This window comes from Pelecanus crispus, chromosome 2 (genome assembly GCF_030463565.1).
Source record: "Pelecanus crispus isolate bPelCri1 chromosome 2, bPelCri1.pri, whole genome shotgun sequence".
In the NCBI taxonomy this organism is placed as follows: Eukaryota; Metazoa; Chordata; class Aves; order Pelecaniformes; family Pelecanidae; genus Pelecanus; species Pelecanus crispus.
This window is the reverse complement of record NC_134644.1, coordinates 76,773,203-76,790,297: the sequence shown is the minus strand read 5'-3', so window position 1 is coordinate 76,790,297 and position 17,095 is coordinate 76,773,203. Positions and strand designations below refer to the sequence as shown.

At 44.2% G+C, this 17,095-nt stretch overlaps 1 protein-coding gene across 1 annotated transcript in view; it reads right to left on the bottom strand.

Moving 5' to 3' along the window:
- The window catches only part of NEDD9 (neural precursor cell expressed, developmentally down-regulated 9), a 73,776-nt gene extending 66,410 nt beyond the window's left edge, over positions 1 to 7,366 (bottom strand). Inside the window, exon 1 of the mRNA XM_075705554.1 lies at positions 7,344 to 7,366. Within this exon, the coding sequence (XP_075561669.1) occupies positions 7,344 to 7,346 (3 nt within the window). The 5' untranslated portion in view covers positions 7,347 to 7,366. The remainder of the gene's footprint in view (positions 1 to 7,343) is intronic.
- Between the last annotated feature and the right edge of the window lie 9,729 nt (positions 7,367 to 17,095).

Genomic DNA, 17,095 nt, shown 5'->3' with positions numbered 1-17,095 from the left:
ACCCAGCAGAACTAAAGTTTGCAGGTTGAGGCTATCTTTTGTCTTTCATTTGAAAGACTTAAAATGTATAAAGGCCATTTAGGTTCCTTTTTGCTCATGTCTGTTCAAGACTGCTGAAGTCTTCTGCTGAAAGCAAGTAATGATTGCCTGTGGTGGACAGCTTTTCTATTAAGAGATAGTTAAAGCATGTCAGCAATCTTTGGTTGATAGCAGACAAACCAAACTCCTCTCATGTTCCCTCACTCAGTGCCTTTCAGTCTTGCTGACATGCCTGGAAATGAAAAAGCCAACGATCAGCTGTGCTAATAGCTTGTAAACACAGAGTGCGGCCACACCTTGCAGTGACTACAGCCTAAGGGAACAGATCTGCCAACCTATATCTGCACTTAAATGCCAGGAAAGAAATCATTGGTAATAAAACACAATGCTGTTCTCCATCTGCAATCAATTTTTGCTTAACTAATGATATTAAGTAGAAAATAGCCACAGTTATCTCCTATTACGTCCTTGAATAAACAATGGCCATAGCTCAATGTTTCATTAACAGGGAGGGAAGCAGCCACCAGTTATTTTTCTCACTGTCAGTAGCTGCTGTGAGGGTTTGCATAGCGGTGGGCAGGCAGGAATAGTCCGTGTTACTGCCATCGTCCTTTGCTTGCGTGACGAAGGGAAGCGTGCCTCTGTTTGCTGTATGGCCTGGACAAGTATGGTGTATTAATAACAGCAAGCAAGATCTGCAACCCAGTGAAAAGAGTAAGTCTTTCTGCCCATTGCAAATGTCTTTGGGTTCAACCATGAAGAAAGTCAAACAGGGGCAGGGAGAAGTTTGGGGTGTCTGTGGGAAAATTATGGAGCTGGGGCTGCCTCTAAGCTCTCAAGTAGAGAGCCCAAGACAAGCCACCTTATGTGTTTCCTCTCTTCCTTTGAGCAGGCTTGGGGTGCAACTGCTGATGGCATCGCAGTCCCCTTGAGCAGGCCAGCTGCATATAGTCAAGATGTTTTTTCAGGCTCAATAGCAGAGAGATATTCAAGATGTAATGTTGGAATCAGGGTCTACTGCAAAAGTCATCAAAAGCTGAAGGTGATGATATGGCTTTGATTTGACTGACCAAAAGCCATACACAGATACCTCACAACTTTTCTAGGCTTAAGGTTATTCACTCTTTGAGTTTGTGCCATCTGTAAATTACAAAACCTAGCTCTCTTAAAGTGGAAATTCTGTGCTACGTATGCACACAGGGCTTGGCTGTTCTCTTGCAACAAAATGCCATGCCAAATAAATAATCATGAGCATAGGGCAATGTCATGAATGAGAAAAGGAATAAAATTAAATAAGGCTCCTTAAAAATATTCTGGGAAATAAGCAGACATTGTGAGCAAGTAAAGACATTATCATTTGTAGGCAGACTGGTGAATCTATGTTCTTTAATGGCATTCAGATGCTGCTGATAAGAAATACATGTATTCATGGGACTTAAGTAGATGTCAGATCCTCTTGCTTTAGGATTAAAGGAAAGAAAGCTTTCAGGTCTTTTCAGAGAGCCCCTTCACTTCTAGCCTGCTCTTTGTTAGTTAAGGGGAAAAAAAAAAAAAAAACAAAACCCAAACCAGAAGAATTCCTGGAGGAAAATATTTATGTTCATTTGGGGCAACCCAAAGCCTTTCATTTGTTTTTGTTTTGAAAGGCAAATGTTTACCCTGAGTCTGAGCCTAGCCTGCAGGTGTTGTGGCTGGCCCTGTTAACCTGCATGGGCCTGCTCACACGCGCAGGAGGCTTGCAGGGTGGCCTGCCTCACCGCACTTAGCTTCTTTCTTTGCTGGGCGTGTTACAGATAGGTCTTTCTTGTGAAAATCTGAGTATTTCTGGCTTGGATTAGGTTAGAGAAACTGTGAAAGGAAGGGGTTTTGTTTTGTTCTGGTTTTCTGTTCGTGCTATTCAGCACTAATGGCTTCAGCCAGATAAAAACTGAGAAGAGCAAAAGGGATTTCTCTGACTTTCCTCCTGTGCCTGACTGCTGCTGGCCCTGAAAAAGTTGGTTCCAAGCATTAAATGTTAGCACTGATCTATTCCAGCCCTTTTGTATGTATCTGTATGTAGCTTGCTATTCTGGATCCCCCCTTTTCCAACAGAATAGTGATGGTGATCATGCAATAGGGGTTTATGTAAAATGTCCATCCAAAAAATGCTATATATTGCTACAAAGAGTGTTTACTTTGGCTGCTTTTTATGCGAATCCTAGTGATCCACATACACACTGTGGTAACCCTATACAACAGTGAAACATAATGACTAGAGGCTGTCTTTAATTGGGCAAGGTAATATTAAACACTTGTATGAGGAGTCACTGAAGCTGGAACGGTCCAGCCCTTAAATAGCTGGTTACTCAGCAGCCGATGAACATGGCATCTGGGTCCCTGGGCTCTCCCTTCTGCACTCATCCTTGTAACTCAGTGATACGTTCTCTGTTTGGTCAAGGATGCATTAATCCATAATCCAAACTTCAGCCAAATGTCTCCTTTAGCTGTATCTCTGATTCTCATTACTCTGCAGTAGGCTAGAGCTTGAGGTGTGCCTCAAACTTTGTCATACTTGGAAAAGAGAGAGGACTTAAGCTGGCTTTAAACTCATACCTGGCTGCAGTGTAGGAGTTACTGGGTTGGATGTGGGAGTAAAACAGGGTGGGCTAAGGCTTTTTTCCACGCTTTGTTTTGTCTGTCTGCATCTCCTGAGGACTACTCTATCATGTGAGGGTTGTTAGGGGATGGACTTCCAGCTTATGAGTTGTCCCCGAAGCCTTACTCCTGCATTGAAGAACAGCAAATGCAGGAGCTGCTCCTAAGGCCAGGCTTCCTTGAAGGATTCCTTTAGATAAACTATGGCCAATGTGTGTTGATGAACTACTTGCACTGTAGATGGGAAATGAATGAAAAGCATACAAAAACCTCTATCACATTACAAGTTTGTATCTCTTCTGCCTCCACTTCTAATCCAGTCTGAAGCTTGTTTTCTTTTTTTGAAAAAAATAAAATAAAAAAATCCAAGCACTTGGTATTTTTCTTCAAGATCCATTATGAGGTACTCTGTTTTTCTTGCTGCTTCACTGGACACTAAACCCAAATTTCTCCATGGTAATTTTTAGTGACCTAGCTCTGTACACAACATTTCTGTAACTGGGTATATTTCAAGCCGTTGCTACTTCAGGCCTTCATCTTCCTATATTTCAGTGGAGTGGAAAATAAACAATCAATGTCAACTGGAGGTAGAGGCTATAGGTGGAAAACTATGGCTCCATGAATGAAAGTATTATTCATAGAGTGACATGTAATCCCTAAAATCCAGGCTAGTAGAACTGCTGCTCAGCTGAGGCTGCTTTTAAAACCTATAAGGCAACTTGCTTTCCTTGTAAACTAAGGAGTCAGGTATAAATACGCTTTACTGCACCTTTAAAGTACAAAACAAAACAGATGGTTGAAAGGTACTGTGCTCTCTTGTCAGCTCTCACCCTCTTTATGTGGACTTCTTCCAGCCCTCCCAGTCTTTCTTTGTGGGTTTTAAAACAGTCATGAATCCCAGTTTCCCCCGCTTCTTGGCAAGGGGCCTTTCCCCTTGCCAGTGTTTGGTCAGGCAATACTACTGAAGCCTGATTCAGAACCTGCTGATGATGCCAAACCTGTGATTAGCTGTTGTTTGGAAACCCTAATAATTAGGAAGGGTGTATGTGTTCAGCTGGAAGCCAAGGATCTTGTGCAGGAGGTCAGGGGATGGGGATGATTTGCTGGGCAAGTGTCACAGAGCAGTTCAGTTTACTGTAGTGCAAAGCATCAGGGCATGTGCAGCAAAAATCCCCGATGACGCATTGGGGTGAGGACATCCTCAGGAAGGGCATGTTGTGATGCAGCTGCCTGAACAAAGCAGGTGGGTCGGCTTTGTTGCCGGAACTGGAGAAGCAGATAAAAGCACTGAGGGCTGAGTGAAAAGAATATAACTTTCTCTAAACGAAAAATAATTGAATGCTGGGATTCTTGCAAAATCTGGGAGCTGGCAGGGTACCATAGAAACCAGCACGTATTCTGAGTCTTGTGCTCCAGAAAATGTATCATGAGCTGGCAGTGCTGGATGGTGGAAGGCTCATAAGGATAAAATATTAATGCTGTGTGCTTTAAGGTGCTGCATGTCAAGAGGGAGGTACTTGATTCAAATATAACTTGCTTGGGGGCCATCTGAGCCTGCAGCTCAGCTTGTTTTAGCTTGTTACTAACTGCTGTGCCTTGTTTCTGCCATCTACCTCCAAATAAGCAGCCAAGAGGACAATTTAATTTAGTTACGCAGCTTGCCTGGATCCAGGCATGGGCATGGCTCTGCCAAATGGGTTGGGTTGTACACAGAGGGCAAAATGTTGCCCTTGCCCCATTACCATGCAAACACTAAGATGCGCAGCAGAGCTTAGTTGGCTGTTGTTTGGAAGGCGCTAGTGTTAGGTACAAATTGTATTTCTCAGTGCAGGAAGGCTGAGATTTATCCTGCTTAGCTGAGATGCTGAGAGCTAGGTATCTCCAGGGCTTATGCAGTCTCATACCAATATCTGTTGACTGTGGAGAGAGCAGCCTAGGCTAGTGAGGTGGGGTTACCTGGGGTTACCCAGGTGGGGTTACTAGTTAGGTGAGGTGGATGCTGATGCCGGGATCCTTGGGTGCAGGGCTGGCTGGAGAAATAAAACACTGTGGCACTAGCAAGACAGCCAAGGACCAATGCTTCCTTCTGTAAATCCCGAATATGGAGTTGGGGGATATAGTGGGAGGGGATGTCTGCAGGGGCAGACACTGAGACAAATGTGATTGCCCCCTTTCCGTTGACTAATTGAAGATGGAGTGATCCTGTTCCTGTCTTTGGTGGGCTATGAGATGTGTACTTCACCTCTGCTGGGCAGCACTGCAAGGCAGAGACTTCCCTTCTCTCTTCTAGCTGGGCACTTTGGGCCAAGTGCAGGGCAGTGTTTTTGGTCGGTTCCTGAGAGTAAGAAAAAAAGCTGTATCTGCTGTCTCTTCCCAGGCATGCTCTGGATGCAAGCAAGCCTAAGTTTCTTATTTGACCTCAATTTATACTTTCCTGGAGAGAAATGAGGAGGGTCTGCATCTGAGAGTCCTGACTGGAAGAAAGCAAAGTCTGCGCAAGCATCTATCTACCTGTCTTAGTAACAGGAGAGAAGGGAAAGTTCCTGCTTAGTGGAAGAAAGAAAGTGAGCGCAGCTAAAACCCTGCTAAACGTAGGGAGTCACTCGCTACCTTTCAGCTCCTGCTTACTCCCTGTGATTTGGCAACACTCCTTTCTGCCCGCACAATTTCTTCAGTGTGACTGGGCTTTGCAAAAACCTACTTAATCCAACACAGAAAGGTTTTATGCAATTGCATCCAACACAGTCCTATTTCACTTGATTTAAATGAGAAAGTTAAATCTCAGTCTAGACGGAGTGCTCTCTAGCTCCTGTGAATTTTGCACCCGGCGAGATGTATCATCTATGAGTATGTTTCTCATTTTCCAGACAAGCCCAGGGGATGTGCACCCCCCTCCATAAAATTCCTGTCTGTGCTAAATTGCCTTTTAGTCCTGATTTATACCTCAATAAAACACATCATGAGAAGGAGAAAATGTTTAATTGTATAACTGACATGACTTATGCCAGGCACATTTTTGGTGGTTATTTATGCACTTATCTTCTTTAAAAGGGGCATAAAGACCCATGACTTTCGTTTACAGTGGGAACAGTAAAAGGTGAGGAAAAGAAATGCGGTGAAGGACAAGGAGTAAACCTTTAAACTAGCATCGCTTCTGGAAAAGAACCTCTGTTAAAAGAATCCCTGAAGAATATGAAGAGATGCAGGTTGGATTTGGGATCTTAAGGAGTTCCAAGAAAAACATCGAGATTCCTCCTGTTCCTTATCAAACCAAGCCAGAAAACAACCTGACTTTGGCTCTGTTTGATGTTGAAAGTTGGAAAATGTTTCTTTTCTCAAAGCAATAACAAGTGAAGAAATCTTTTATGTTGCCTATGAAATCATTGATTCTGAGTTCTTGTTTGATTTTTTTCACCCAGACCCCTTTCAAAATTATGCTGTGGTTTTCTTTTAAAATAGTTTTCTCAAGGATGAATGTGGTGCTAGAGACCAGGAGACAGGTATGCAAGCCTGTCTTCAGGTTTCTGCTGCAAAGTTTCTACTGGCAACCCTGTCCTACTGATGACAGGCACCCTGGCAGTACCTTAAACAAGTGTTCAAGCAGCACATGCAAGATAAGAAGACTCCAGGATAATTAGAAATGGATTCATTATGGGGAGGTTGGCATGATTTACTTAATTACATCATAAATGTGCTTCCTTATCTTTTCTATCGCCTATGTAAGGATGTAGCTTCTAAGACTTCTTTGGGGGTGAAAACTAAGGAGCAAAGTTAAGCTTGTTGTTCAGCTCCAATTTGGTCTCATTACTGATAAGATGTTTATTATGGCATGGAGTTAGTGTTGACATGTGCTTTGTTCTGCGTGATATGACTCTTGCCTCAAGAGCCATCTAGACTTCAAGTACTGGAGAGTAGGTGCATGGTAACGCACAGACATGCTTATGTATTTGCATATTAGTCATGCTGATAGAGAAAGGAAATACTTCATAAATGTGTAGGTCAGCAGCATTCTTATTTCCCTGTCTTTCACTGTCTCAGCCCTGAGCCTACTTGCCTTACCTGTGGTGGTGTCCTCTGCACGGGAACTCTGCTGCTATGGTGCTGCAGACCAGCAAACAGGGTGTGTGGAAGTTAGAAACTTGTGAAGGTTTCAGAGTGGTAGGGTACAAGGCCTCCTAAAATGCCTTAGTCTGTCCACAGGAGATGCGGAATTCTTCCTGTTGACATCTAGAAATTTCCCTTAAATATGAGAAGTGATCAGTGCAGTCTTCAAAAGTTCTCCTCTAATGGAGAGATGGATGAAGCCGCTCATGTCTTAATACTTGGAAGCTGTACCCCAATGGGCTGTACCAATCCCCTGAGACATTGTTTACTACAGACAAGCCTCCCCCCTCTTTACCAGAGAAAATCCTCCTGGCAATATGTTCAGTAAAGATAGATTTACTACCAAGACTTGCACCGTTATCCCTACCCAGGATACCAGCTCTTGCTGGCTTTGGCACTAAGACTAGTTGCCACCAAACCTAACAAGGAATGCTGTGCCTGACCTCTGAACAATGTGGGTGTTTGGTCAGCCTCTGAGAAAGAGAGTATTTTCTTGCTGAACTGAAAAGAAAGGCAGTTATGCTTCTAATAAAACAGCTTTTGACTTTGTAGAAAGTGAAACTTACCATTATCCAGTGTTTTTGGCTTCCACCTACAGTATGTTAATTGAAGGAACACAGGAGCTTTGTGCATCGGTGATGGTCATCTCCATAGGAAATCCAGCACTGTGGTTACACCGGCTGGTTTTTTGCCTTTCCCAGTTGTAGGACTTCTTTCACTTGCAGGATTTCCTTCTTCCAAGTATTTCTTAGTAGCGGGTTTTTTTTTTGTTCCTCTTCTGAAAGAAAAGGTCAATGAAACAGAGATGAACAAAGGAGGAAAATGTCTTTCCATTTACTTACTGTCTTGCCAATTCAAACAGTCCTGCGCTGTGCAGGGTTTCCCTGCACGCCTCCCCTGATGATGCACAAGACTGACCTCAGGGAAAAACTCTGATTCTCTCTAAAATATGATTAAATAACTTTGCCACTGTTGGTGATATGTGTTTTTAATCAGCAGCATGACCTTTTTTATATCCCTGTTAAGGGCTAAGGAATTTTGGCAGGTATCACAAACTGATGCATACTGCATGGCCTTACTTTACTGCTCCCAATGCATTTATCAGGAAGGGTGATATACAGAGTTGTTCAATAGCTCTGGAATGCTTCTTCCAGCAGTTCCTTCATCTGCAGATCTGCAGCCTAGTGTTGCAGCTTTGTGCTGGAGAACCAAAAGGTCAAACAGGCCTTATCCAGGGTAAAATCAGCTACTTTGTGGACTTCACTGAATAATCTTTGAGAGAAATGCAGCCGGTAAACCAAAACACAACCAATCCACAATTGTGGATTGAAAATATAATATTTTATGTTTGAATAGCTTAGCCTTTTTTAAAATGTTTTTGTTGCTCTTCATATTGGGACAGTGCCTAGAGCCAGACCACCATATGGATTATACAAACATAAAACAAAGGGTTGATATCTGTACTGGAGATCATTAATCTAGCTTTAAAATGACCAGTCATGCTTTCAGGGGTCATTTTGGTTTGTTTTTTAAACCTGCTTGTTGTCTTGAGTAACCCAAACATAACATTGCTGAGGCCCTGCCTTTATTCTGATAAGGAACACAAAAAACGCTATCATGCGTGGAATTTGCCTCCTGACTATTCAGGTATATAGGTGACTATCCACTGATAACCAGTTCCTCCATGTGAATTTTCTGAGACACTTCATGTTTCAAAGAAAGACCTGAACTGCAGGAAAAAAACCCAAAACAACCAATAAGAGTTGTCAGGAAATAGCTGAGCAAGCTTGTGAGAAAATTGTGAGTTAAAGGAATCTGCAAAGAGTTTATGCCATGCGTGGAGGGTGTGAAGTTTTAGATGGGCCCAGGGTACGGCTGCAGTAAGCCATAACGTAATCCTCCTAGCATGCGACATGCAGGATGAGCTAGAGGTTGAGTAGAGTTACTTGGCTTTGGGATCTTTTCCGTTTGCCAGGAGAGTCAATCTGAAGGAAACCTTGGAAACAGAGCACACTTACTTTTTTTTGAAGAGTTCAGTAACTTTCGCTATTTCTGCTTCCAAATCCAGTAAAGTGGTTGTCACAAATGACTCTGTTTCTCTTGACTTGTTGGGGGGGGGTGTGTGTGTCTCTCTCTGAAGTAGGGTAGTGGCTCCTGAACTTCAAAGTGCTTTCAAGAGGAGAACCTGGGAGGCATGACGTCCCCCCTGCCCCTAAATTCTTCTAGACAACATTGGTGCCTTGTCCAAAAATTACAGAGGACACAACTGCACAAAATGAGGCAGAAATGACTGCTGCCTTAAAATATGCTCACATCATGGCACTAACACCTGCCCCTACTCCCAACCAAAACAGATTTATAATGAAGGTACTGAGTAAGCTGTAGGGTCCTTCAGCTGACAGCGAGACTTGCTGGTAAAGGTTGCACAGCAGTCTCCTTTCTCTGCTCCCAACAAATGAGGAAAACTGATATCCTGGCAAGGACTTTTCCTGTCTGTCTGGGTCTTAAGCACAGAAGCAGCACTTCCCAGGGAAGAAAAAGGAATTATATTTGTGTGTGCAAATAGCAGCCAGCTGCTGCTTGTGTTTGTTGTTGTTTATTCCCCCTGCCCCCCAACTTCTAAAATGCAGTCAACATGTTGAACCCAATTTTTCACCACTCATCCAACCTGCAGAGGATTTAAAGAACAGGATCAAAAACTTCCCTGTATGTCAAATACAGCAAGTATCCTGAGGTTCGAAGGGGCCAGAGGCGACTTGTACCAAGCCCAGTGTATTAGCTCAATATGCATCCAGAGCTCTGATCAGACATTGGGCCAAAGAGTTTGGCCAGGTGGGAGACAACTTCAGGGGGACTCTTCGTGAAAGCAGTATGTGCTGCCTCACTGCAGGACTGCCGGTGTTTGCCTTACTTTGTCTCTCTGGACTCTGTTTTGTAGAAGCTATAGCAATCGCTTTTGCTCTCCTCTTCCTCCTCTCCAGCCCCTGTGGTGTGAGCCATGCGCTGCCTGTGGTCCTTCCTCTCAGAGCGGAGGGCAGGAATGCTATTGCCCTCTCTGTCTTCCTGCCAGGCCAACTTTTCTTCTGCAAGGTGCGACCTTGAGCAAGGGCAGTCTTGTACCTGCCTTGTCTCCCATGAGGGGAGTGACGGGGTCAAACAACTCATGCAGGATTTCTTGTTCCTGCTGAACGTGCGTCTCTCCTGTGACCTGGGAGACATGCTGATGCTTCTGGGGTTTGTCTAGGTGTGGGGAATCTGACAGGCATGGCTGTAGGGTGCAGTTATGCCATTGCAGTAATGCCAGCGTCAGTTCCTTTGCTTGTGGATCAAGAGTGTAGTTCAGGCTGTTTGAGCTATTTCTGAAGCGATAACTCTCAAATATGGTAGGACAGGCAAGGTATTTGATCCAAGCAATTCCCCTGCTTTCCCGAGATGTGTTACTGACCTGCTGGTGCGTAGTCAGCCCAGGAAGGACTATATAGCTGGGGGGAGTCACTAGCTGAGGGATCCATACAACAGAGTAAAGCAGGATGGCCTTTTGCAAAGGACATCGGGTAAGAGTCTGAAGTCTGTTGGCATGTTATTTCATCTGTTGGTATGGGTTGGTTTTTTTTTTTCCCCTGCCCCAGAGTGAGGCATGAAACCTGCCTATGAAGTGCCTACAGCATTCGTCCCTCTTGCTTACTTAAGAGAATCTCGAAGGGAGTCGCATTACTTGCTTTCATGTTAGACAGCAGTAAGCTTGTGCTAAATCCTGTGAACCAAAGGCTGCAGGATACTTGAGCTTTCAGTTAGCACTTGAATTCATAGCTTAGGCAACCAAATAGCACTCCAGAAATAAAACAGGGTTTCTCAGATGAGTGCTTTGGGATTAATACCCTTACATTTCAATTAATATGTTCATTCCTGTAGCACAGTCTGAGGCATACAGAAAACATTTGTTTTGCCAAATGGTACCAAGAGCAAAATTACCCTTCTGTGATTGACGTGGTTTACCAGGGTAAATCATAGTACTAAAAAATGATGGAAAGACAGATCCAATTCAAATCCTTTTTAAAATAAAAACACTAAAGAAATCCTTGTCAGCTGTGTTTAAGGAAGAAAGGCGAACATAAAATCTTAAGCCCCTCTCATCTAAAGAAGGACAACATTGTACTGAAAGGGCTAACTGCTGCTCTGTGTATTGCATGATTTTACTTAGTACCCTTTCATGCACTGAGGAAAGAAAATGAGGTACAACCCACATGCCTTCCAGATCTGCCACAAGGCATTCCCCCCCGGCTCCCCCTTGCTCCATAATGAACAAACGCTCTGTGCTTTTGCTTCACAAACAGATTATTTATTGCTTGACACTGAATTCCCCTTTTATTTGCTATATGATTTTCACCAGTGTGTTTTGAAAGTTGCTCTTTCAGGTATCTGCTCTTCTAGCACTGAAAAATGCCTGTCTGTGCTGAATGAAGTGCTACAGTAAGTTGAGAGTTTCTAATTGGGATTACAGCCTGAGGGACAGGCTACACAGGCAGCCCTTGCAACCTGAGCAGTAACAGTGAGCGAGCAAGCACTGCTGTGAGGACCTGCAGTGACTTGTACAAGAGCTGGGCAGAAGATGCGTGGTGGCATTAGGAACCATGTCCACATTTTCTGCATCATAGGAGGGTCTCATCTTTGATAATGCTGGATGGCAGGATTTTCAGGACCCCAGAAAACAGTCCATGTTGTAGCTGGAAATAACCATCTAACCTGCTCTGCTCACGGGGGAACTGGTCAGAAGAGTTCTGGCTAGATGCAGAAATGGAGAGGAAAGTGTTAGTAGGTAGGGGTGAAGAGAGCTGGGAGAAGTTGGCGAAGAGCTGGGATAGATGGCTGAGGCATAAACCTTGATTAATGGGTGTTTAGTTTCACTGTTCAGAAAGTGTGTGGGAGCTGAGAGATTGCAGAGGTGCATTTAATTTAAACTACAGGGAATGTACCCGAATTCCTGAGTAACCTGCAGTGAGAATCTCCTGATGCTTCTCACGTGGAAGATCCTGCTTGAAGGAATTCACGTGTCTGCCAGGCTTTGACCAGATGGGTTGATGGCTTTGGGCTCAAACCACAGGCACAGATCCTGTACTGGGCCCCGGTTCCTGAACCAAGGGCTGCTCTTGCAGGGGCTGCGTGGGATCGGCCTCACCTGATGGCTGCTACTGAACTGCAACTTTAACCACCATACTTAAACCATAAATACCTCTCAATCTATTAAGCAAGCTGGAGGGTAACTGCTTGAAGAGAATTACCCCAGAGGTCATTCTCCTTCAGGGCTTGGAGCAGAGGTCTGGGTTGCATTTCCTTTCTCGGCAACAGGCTGCAAACCCACTGGAAGCTGTCTGTCTCACCTTCTGGGAGGAGGGCCGTAAAGGGAATAATGATGGGTTATTGCACTAGCTCTAGTAGAGAGGTGTAAATGTTGCTCACAAGAGCCCATTTCACAAGCAAAAATCTGTTGTTTCAGTATACTTATTGTACAATATAAAGAAAGTGATGTTAGAAGCATCCTATTCATTTGATTGGTGTTTTTTGATGATACTAATGGTACTTTTAAAAATGAATCAGTGCCAAAGTTGCAGTCATCTGTATGACCTTTACTTGAGGTTAAGTTGCTTAAATCATAAAACTTTTCTCCTTAGTATTCAGTGTAGTCACTTCTTTTCTGTTTCTTTTTTGTGCTCTGTGGCTCCATGCATTATCTGGTATATACTGTATGTCCTCCTCAGCCCTGAACTACATAGTTATTTTTATGTTCAGCAGTCAGGTAGTGCTGCTGTTGTAGGTGCCCATACAGCGTTTACCTGCCTAGTGATGAGAGGTGATATTCTGGAGCAGAGAAGCACAGAAAGTTAATTCAGCATCATCCAGAGCAAGATGTGCTACACTTGCCATCAGGCAGCTTATCTGAGCCACTTCTTAATGGATGGGGAAAGACATTTCTCAAACCTCTTTTCAGCTGAAGTCTACTTCTTTCGTAATTATTTGGGGGGGACGGACGGATGGGCTGGGGGAATGGAACATGCAATCCAAAATATTCCTTTTCATTTCCATTTAAAACATGCTTTTTCTACCAAAATTTAGATATCTGTGTTCTTAAACAATTTTGTTTTGGAAAACAGTGAAGCCAAATCTTTGAATTTCTGATAATACTTGCTGACAACTATTTTTTTACTTTGACCCAACTTTGCTCACAGGCTCACTTAACTGAAAACTAGATTTGTTTTCAGGTCAAAACGAGCTGTGAAATTGAGAGGAGAAAATCCGAAACCCAAATGTTATGTACGTGTACATAACATTTTTCTTATACTACTTGATTAAGTATAGCTCTCTGGTTTTGGTTGCTGTTGTGCATGCTTACCATTCCAGCAAAGCAGGCCAAGAAAGTTTCAGTGTAATTAACTGGAAGTAGATGAATATGAAGTATCTATTTTCAAAGCTTGGGGTTAAATAAGGTAATAGGCATTTTGTAGGATCTATGCAAATGTTATGGATGCAATCTGAGACTATGGAAACTGTTTTTGTACGAGACCGTGATTTTTCTTTCAACAAACTGCGTTCACTACTTCAGCAGCATGTTATGACTTTACAACAAATAAAGCAGGGGCCTTCTAGACAGGGTACTTACTAGGGTACAGCCCCTAACACTTAAACTATTGGCAGTGAATGAGGCAAGGGATTTATGGAAAAATAATATGTGATAAAATGCATATGGCTGAAGACTAGAGCTAAGAAATGCAGATATAAAGGCTATTTGCGCAGTCTGGATTCAGAGTACTTGACTTTGTAGCTATAGTGTTCTTTTTATCTGTAATAATTTTTGCTGCTAGGAGTGCTGGACTGAGATGTGGCAGGGAGATTTGATGTATATGCATATTTAAAACATACATATTGGTCTGTATTTTGTCTGCCTGGAGAGAACTGAGGGAGTGGGGACCTGGACCTGAGAGGTACAAGCAAGAAGGCTGATGGAGAACCCTGCGGTACCAGCTGTGTGTGGCATGTATGATGGCAGACAAGCTACTTGCAGTGGAGCTTCACTTGGACAAGTTTTGGTGACTGCCTGTGTTATTTAGCCTCGTTAATTCACACACAAAAAAACCCCTCAGTGGGCAGCACGTATGCTGCTGATGCAAGGTGCTTGGTTCTGGTGACAGTTTGCCCCAGTATGGGAACTGCCTTGCCTGAGGTGAGCAAGAGGAAGGAAATGAAACTGAAGATTAATTTTTCTAGCCTTTTGCTCCTGGAGGTGGATGAAACTTATGTTTCCATGTCAGATGAGCGTGGACATTGCAGCCTTGCTCTGCATGCCGTGTGGCACAGCAAGTGCTGTCGACGCTCTGTAAACAGCGTGCTCTGTGGCTCCTGGGCTGAGCTCTGTTGGCTCCCTGAGCAATCCATGCTGGGCCTGTTGTTAAGGAACGCTGGTTCAATGCTCAGAAAAAACAAGCTGGGCTAAGTCTTAGGAGTGTTTGGCAGCTTTTTTCCTTTCTGTCAGAGCAGTACGGAAATGGGAAATTCAGCATGGGCAGTTACAACAGATGGATGCAAGCTCTGAAATACACTTCCGTATTTTCAGTTTCGTGAACTTTCAGGTATAATCTGTTGCTTTGGGCCTGTCTCAACAGATTTGCAAATAGGGAGCAATGTGGCTGCTCCTTTAACAGTTATGCTAAAGAGATTGATAGGAATCAAATACTGCACCAGTAAGTGCTCAGTGTGCACAGGCCATGCCACTTTCTCTGTTCAGGCACATCACACTTTAAGAGGCACAACCTCGTAGTGGAAAAGCTGGAGGCGTACCTCATCACTAGGGTTCAAACCCGTACCCTTGCTGAATGAGTTGCCTGGGGAAGATTATTACACCTATACACGTAGTTGCTCCGGGGCAAATCTACACACTTGCGTTATCCCATCCGCAGCGCTGTAAGTATGATGTTTGCCACCCACCGAGTCTTTAATTGTGTATGGCGGGAGGAGGAGGTAAGTCATATGAAACAGGAGGTAATAAAGAGCCTAACAAACAGCAGGCAAAGCAGACATGAGTTAATGTAAAAGCAAAGTAGTGTAGTTAAATGCTAAAGGAAAATAAAGCTTTGGCTGTCCTGTTGGAAGTGCGTGCATCAGCAGGAGTCCCCATGTTCCAACTGAAGTGAAGAATTAATCACGGGCGTCAGAGCAGAGTCTCGGAGAGGTGAAACAATGCCCGTAGCTGCCTCCCAGAGCCCCACTCTCATGAGCACGCCAGGAGCCCCGCTGGTGTCTGCCAGTGGGTAGACAGGCATCAGCCCCTAACCTTCCGCAGTCTCTGGCTCATAAGCTCAATTTATCAGGGACCAGCTTGGTCCCAGGCAATAAATGAGCAATAAAGGTTGACATGGCAGCGGAGAGGAGCTGCAGGCACTCATTGGTTTCTGCCTGGCCTGCCGTTAGGAGGTTGGTGTTCCATCCTGTGCAAGCCCACATGTTTGTGAGGGGATTGGGACCATTCTGACTGGCACCCACGGCATACAGGCAGTATCCTTGAGGAAGTCATCATCACAAACGTCTGTTGCCTATGTGAACATAACCCAGAACTGCAGCTGTGATCTTCTGCCTGACCGTGTGCTAGTGCACGCTTGCTCTATGCTATGCTAAAGGCAGGAGAGGTTACAGGTCAGTAGCTCTGTTTGGCTTCAAAAACTGATGCTACCAAGAAGTGACTTTTCCCACCCACCCCACTCCTTGAGTTAACCATTATGAACAAGCCATTCTGAGTTAAGGCAAGAGAAATACCAGACAAATTTACCCCACACGGAGTTTGAGGCATGGCTTGCAATTCCTCTCAAGTCTAGTTGCAGCAGCAGATGATGATTTTGCCACCTGTGCTGGTGTGCCCGACCCCTCCGCCAGAAGCTACTGCCACCGCAGCAGAGATGACAAGAGAAGCAGCACACTCCCCTCTCTCCAAGGCAGTTCACAGCCTCACATGCTGGTGCCAGCTGAGGTCAATGCTGGTGCGAGGGGGGAGATGCTGGGCTCCGATGTGTGCGGCTGAGGGCCATGCTTCAAATATTTCTGTTGTAGCAGTAGTAGCTGAAGTTTACTCAGCCCCTGGCAAGTCAGGAAGAAGCTTTCAGTCCATAGGGATTGCAAATTACTTCTGACCTTGCCTGGTTTGCCTCGCCAGTTTTATATTACGGGAGGTAAAATAATTGCTATGCAGACCTCTTCCACAGCTCTGAGGCACCCAGTTCATCATACCTGCTCAAAAGCCATGTGTTAGGAGATGTAACTTAGATCCAGCCCCTCATCCTGCCTTAAAAGCTTTATGATCTTAAACTCCTGTGGACCTCCTGGTCCATTTACTTCCCATATTATGACTTCACCTCTTCCCAGCTCCTGTTTTTATTTGTCTTCTCCCGCTTTCTTGGGATTTCTTGGCTGCCTAAGTCCACACTCTAAACAGAGCATGTAAGAAAAATTAGCAAAACCACAGCAGAGCATCCAAGTTTAAAATTTATCATGTGCTTTGGATGAGTAATTAGCAATTGCACTGCTTCAAGAAGTATTTTTACAATTGCCATGGAAAGCTCATTGCAACTCATTTCTTTTTCGGCAATGATGCATCAGCTCATTGAATTAGTAGTTGTAAATGTCACTTGGACTTGACAGGAGGAGGGCAAATAATCTCGTTAACTATTTTGTTTGTAAGATGCTGGGTTGGGTAGTGGTCTGGTCTAATGTGAACTTTCTAGGCGAAGGAGCATGAAATTACAACTATAAAGAAATGTAGAAACTGCCACAATTGGCAGGATAATGATTAATCTCATCACTTGGCTAATTGACAGTATTTAAATTTGGTGCCTACGTTCCCTCCACCACGTGAGGTGAACTGGGAAGCTCAACATGGCTCTCCTGGTTTTGTACTGTGTCAGTGATGACTTGCTCTGCGACTCTGGCCTGAGTGCTAGGGCACTGGTGGGTTGAGAGGCTAGACTTGCAGACAGCTAATATTGAAGAGCTGAAAGCAGGCCAGATGAGTACTCCCTCCTCCTTTTCCTGCGAGACTTTACAACTGGGTGGTTTAAGTACGTTCACAAGAGTTGAGGCATGGGTGATCAAGTGAGACAGAGGAACAGAATTAAACATTGGTTTCCTTGCATTGCAGCTGAGCTATAGGGTACGAGGAGAACCACAACCTCCTCCAGTTTTGTTTTATGCAAACCTGTGAGTACTAGCTCTAGTTCTCTACTAATCTGGGCCTCTTGGACAAAGTAGGCAAATGAAGTCTTAGTCTGTGGGTCCGCTC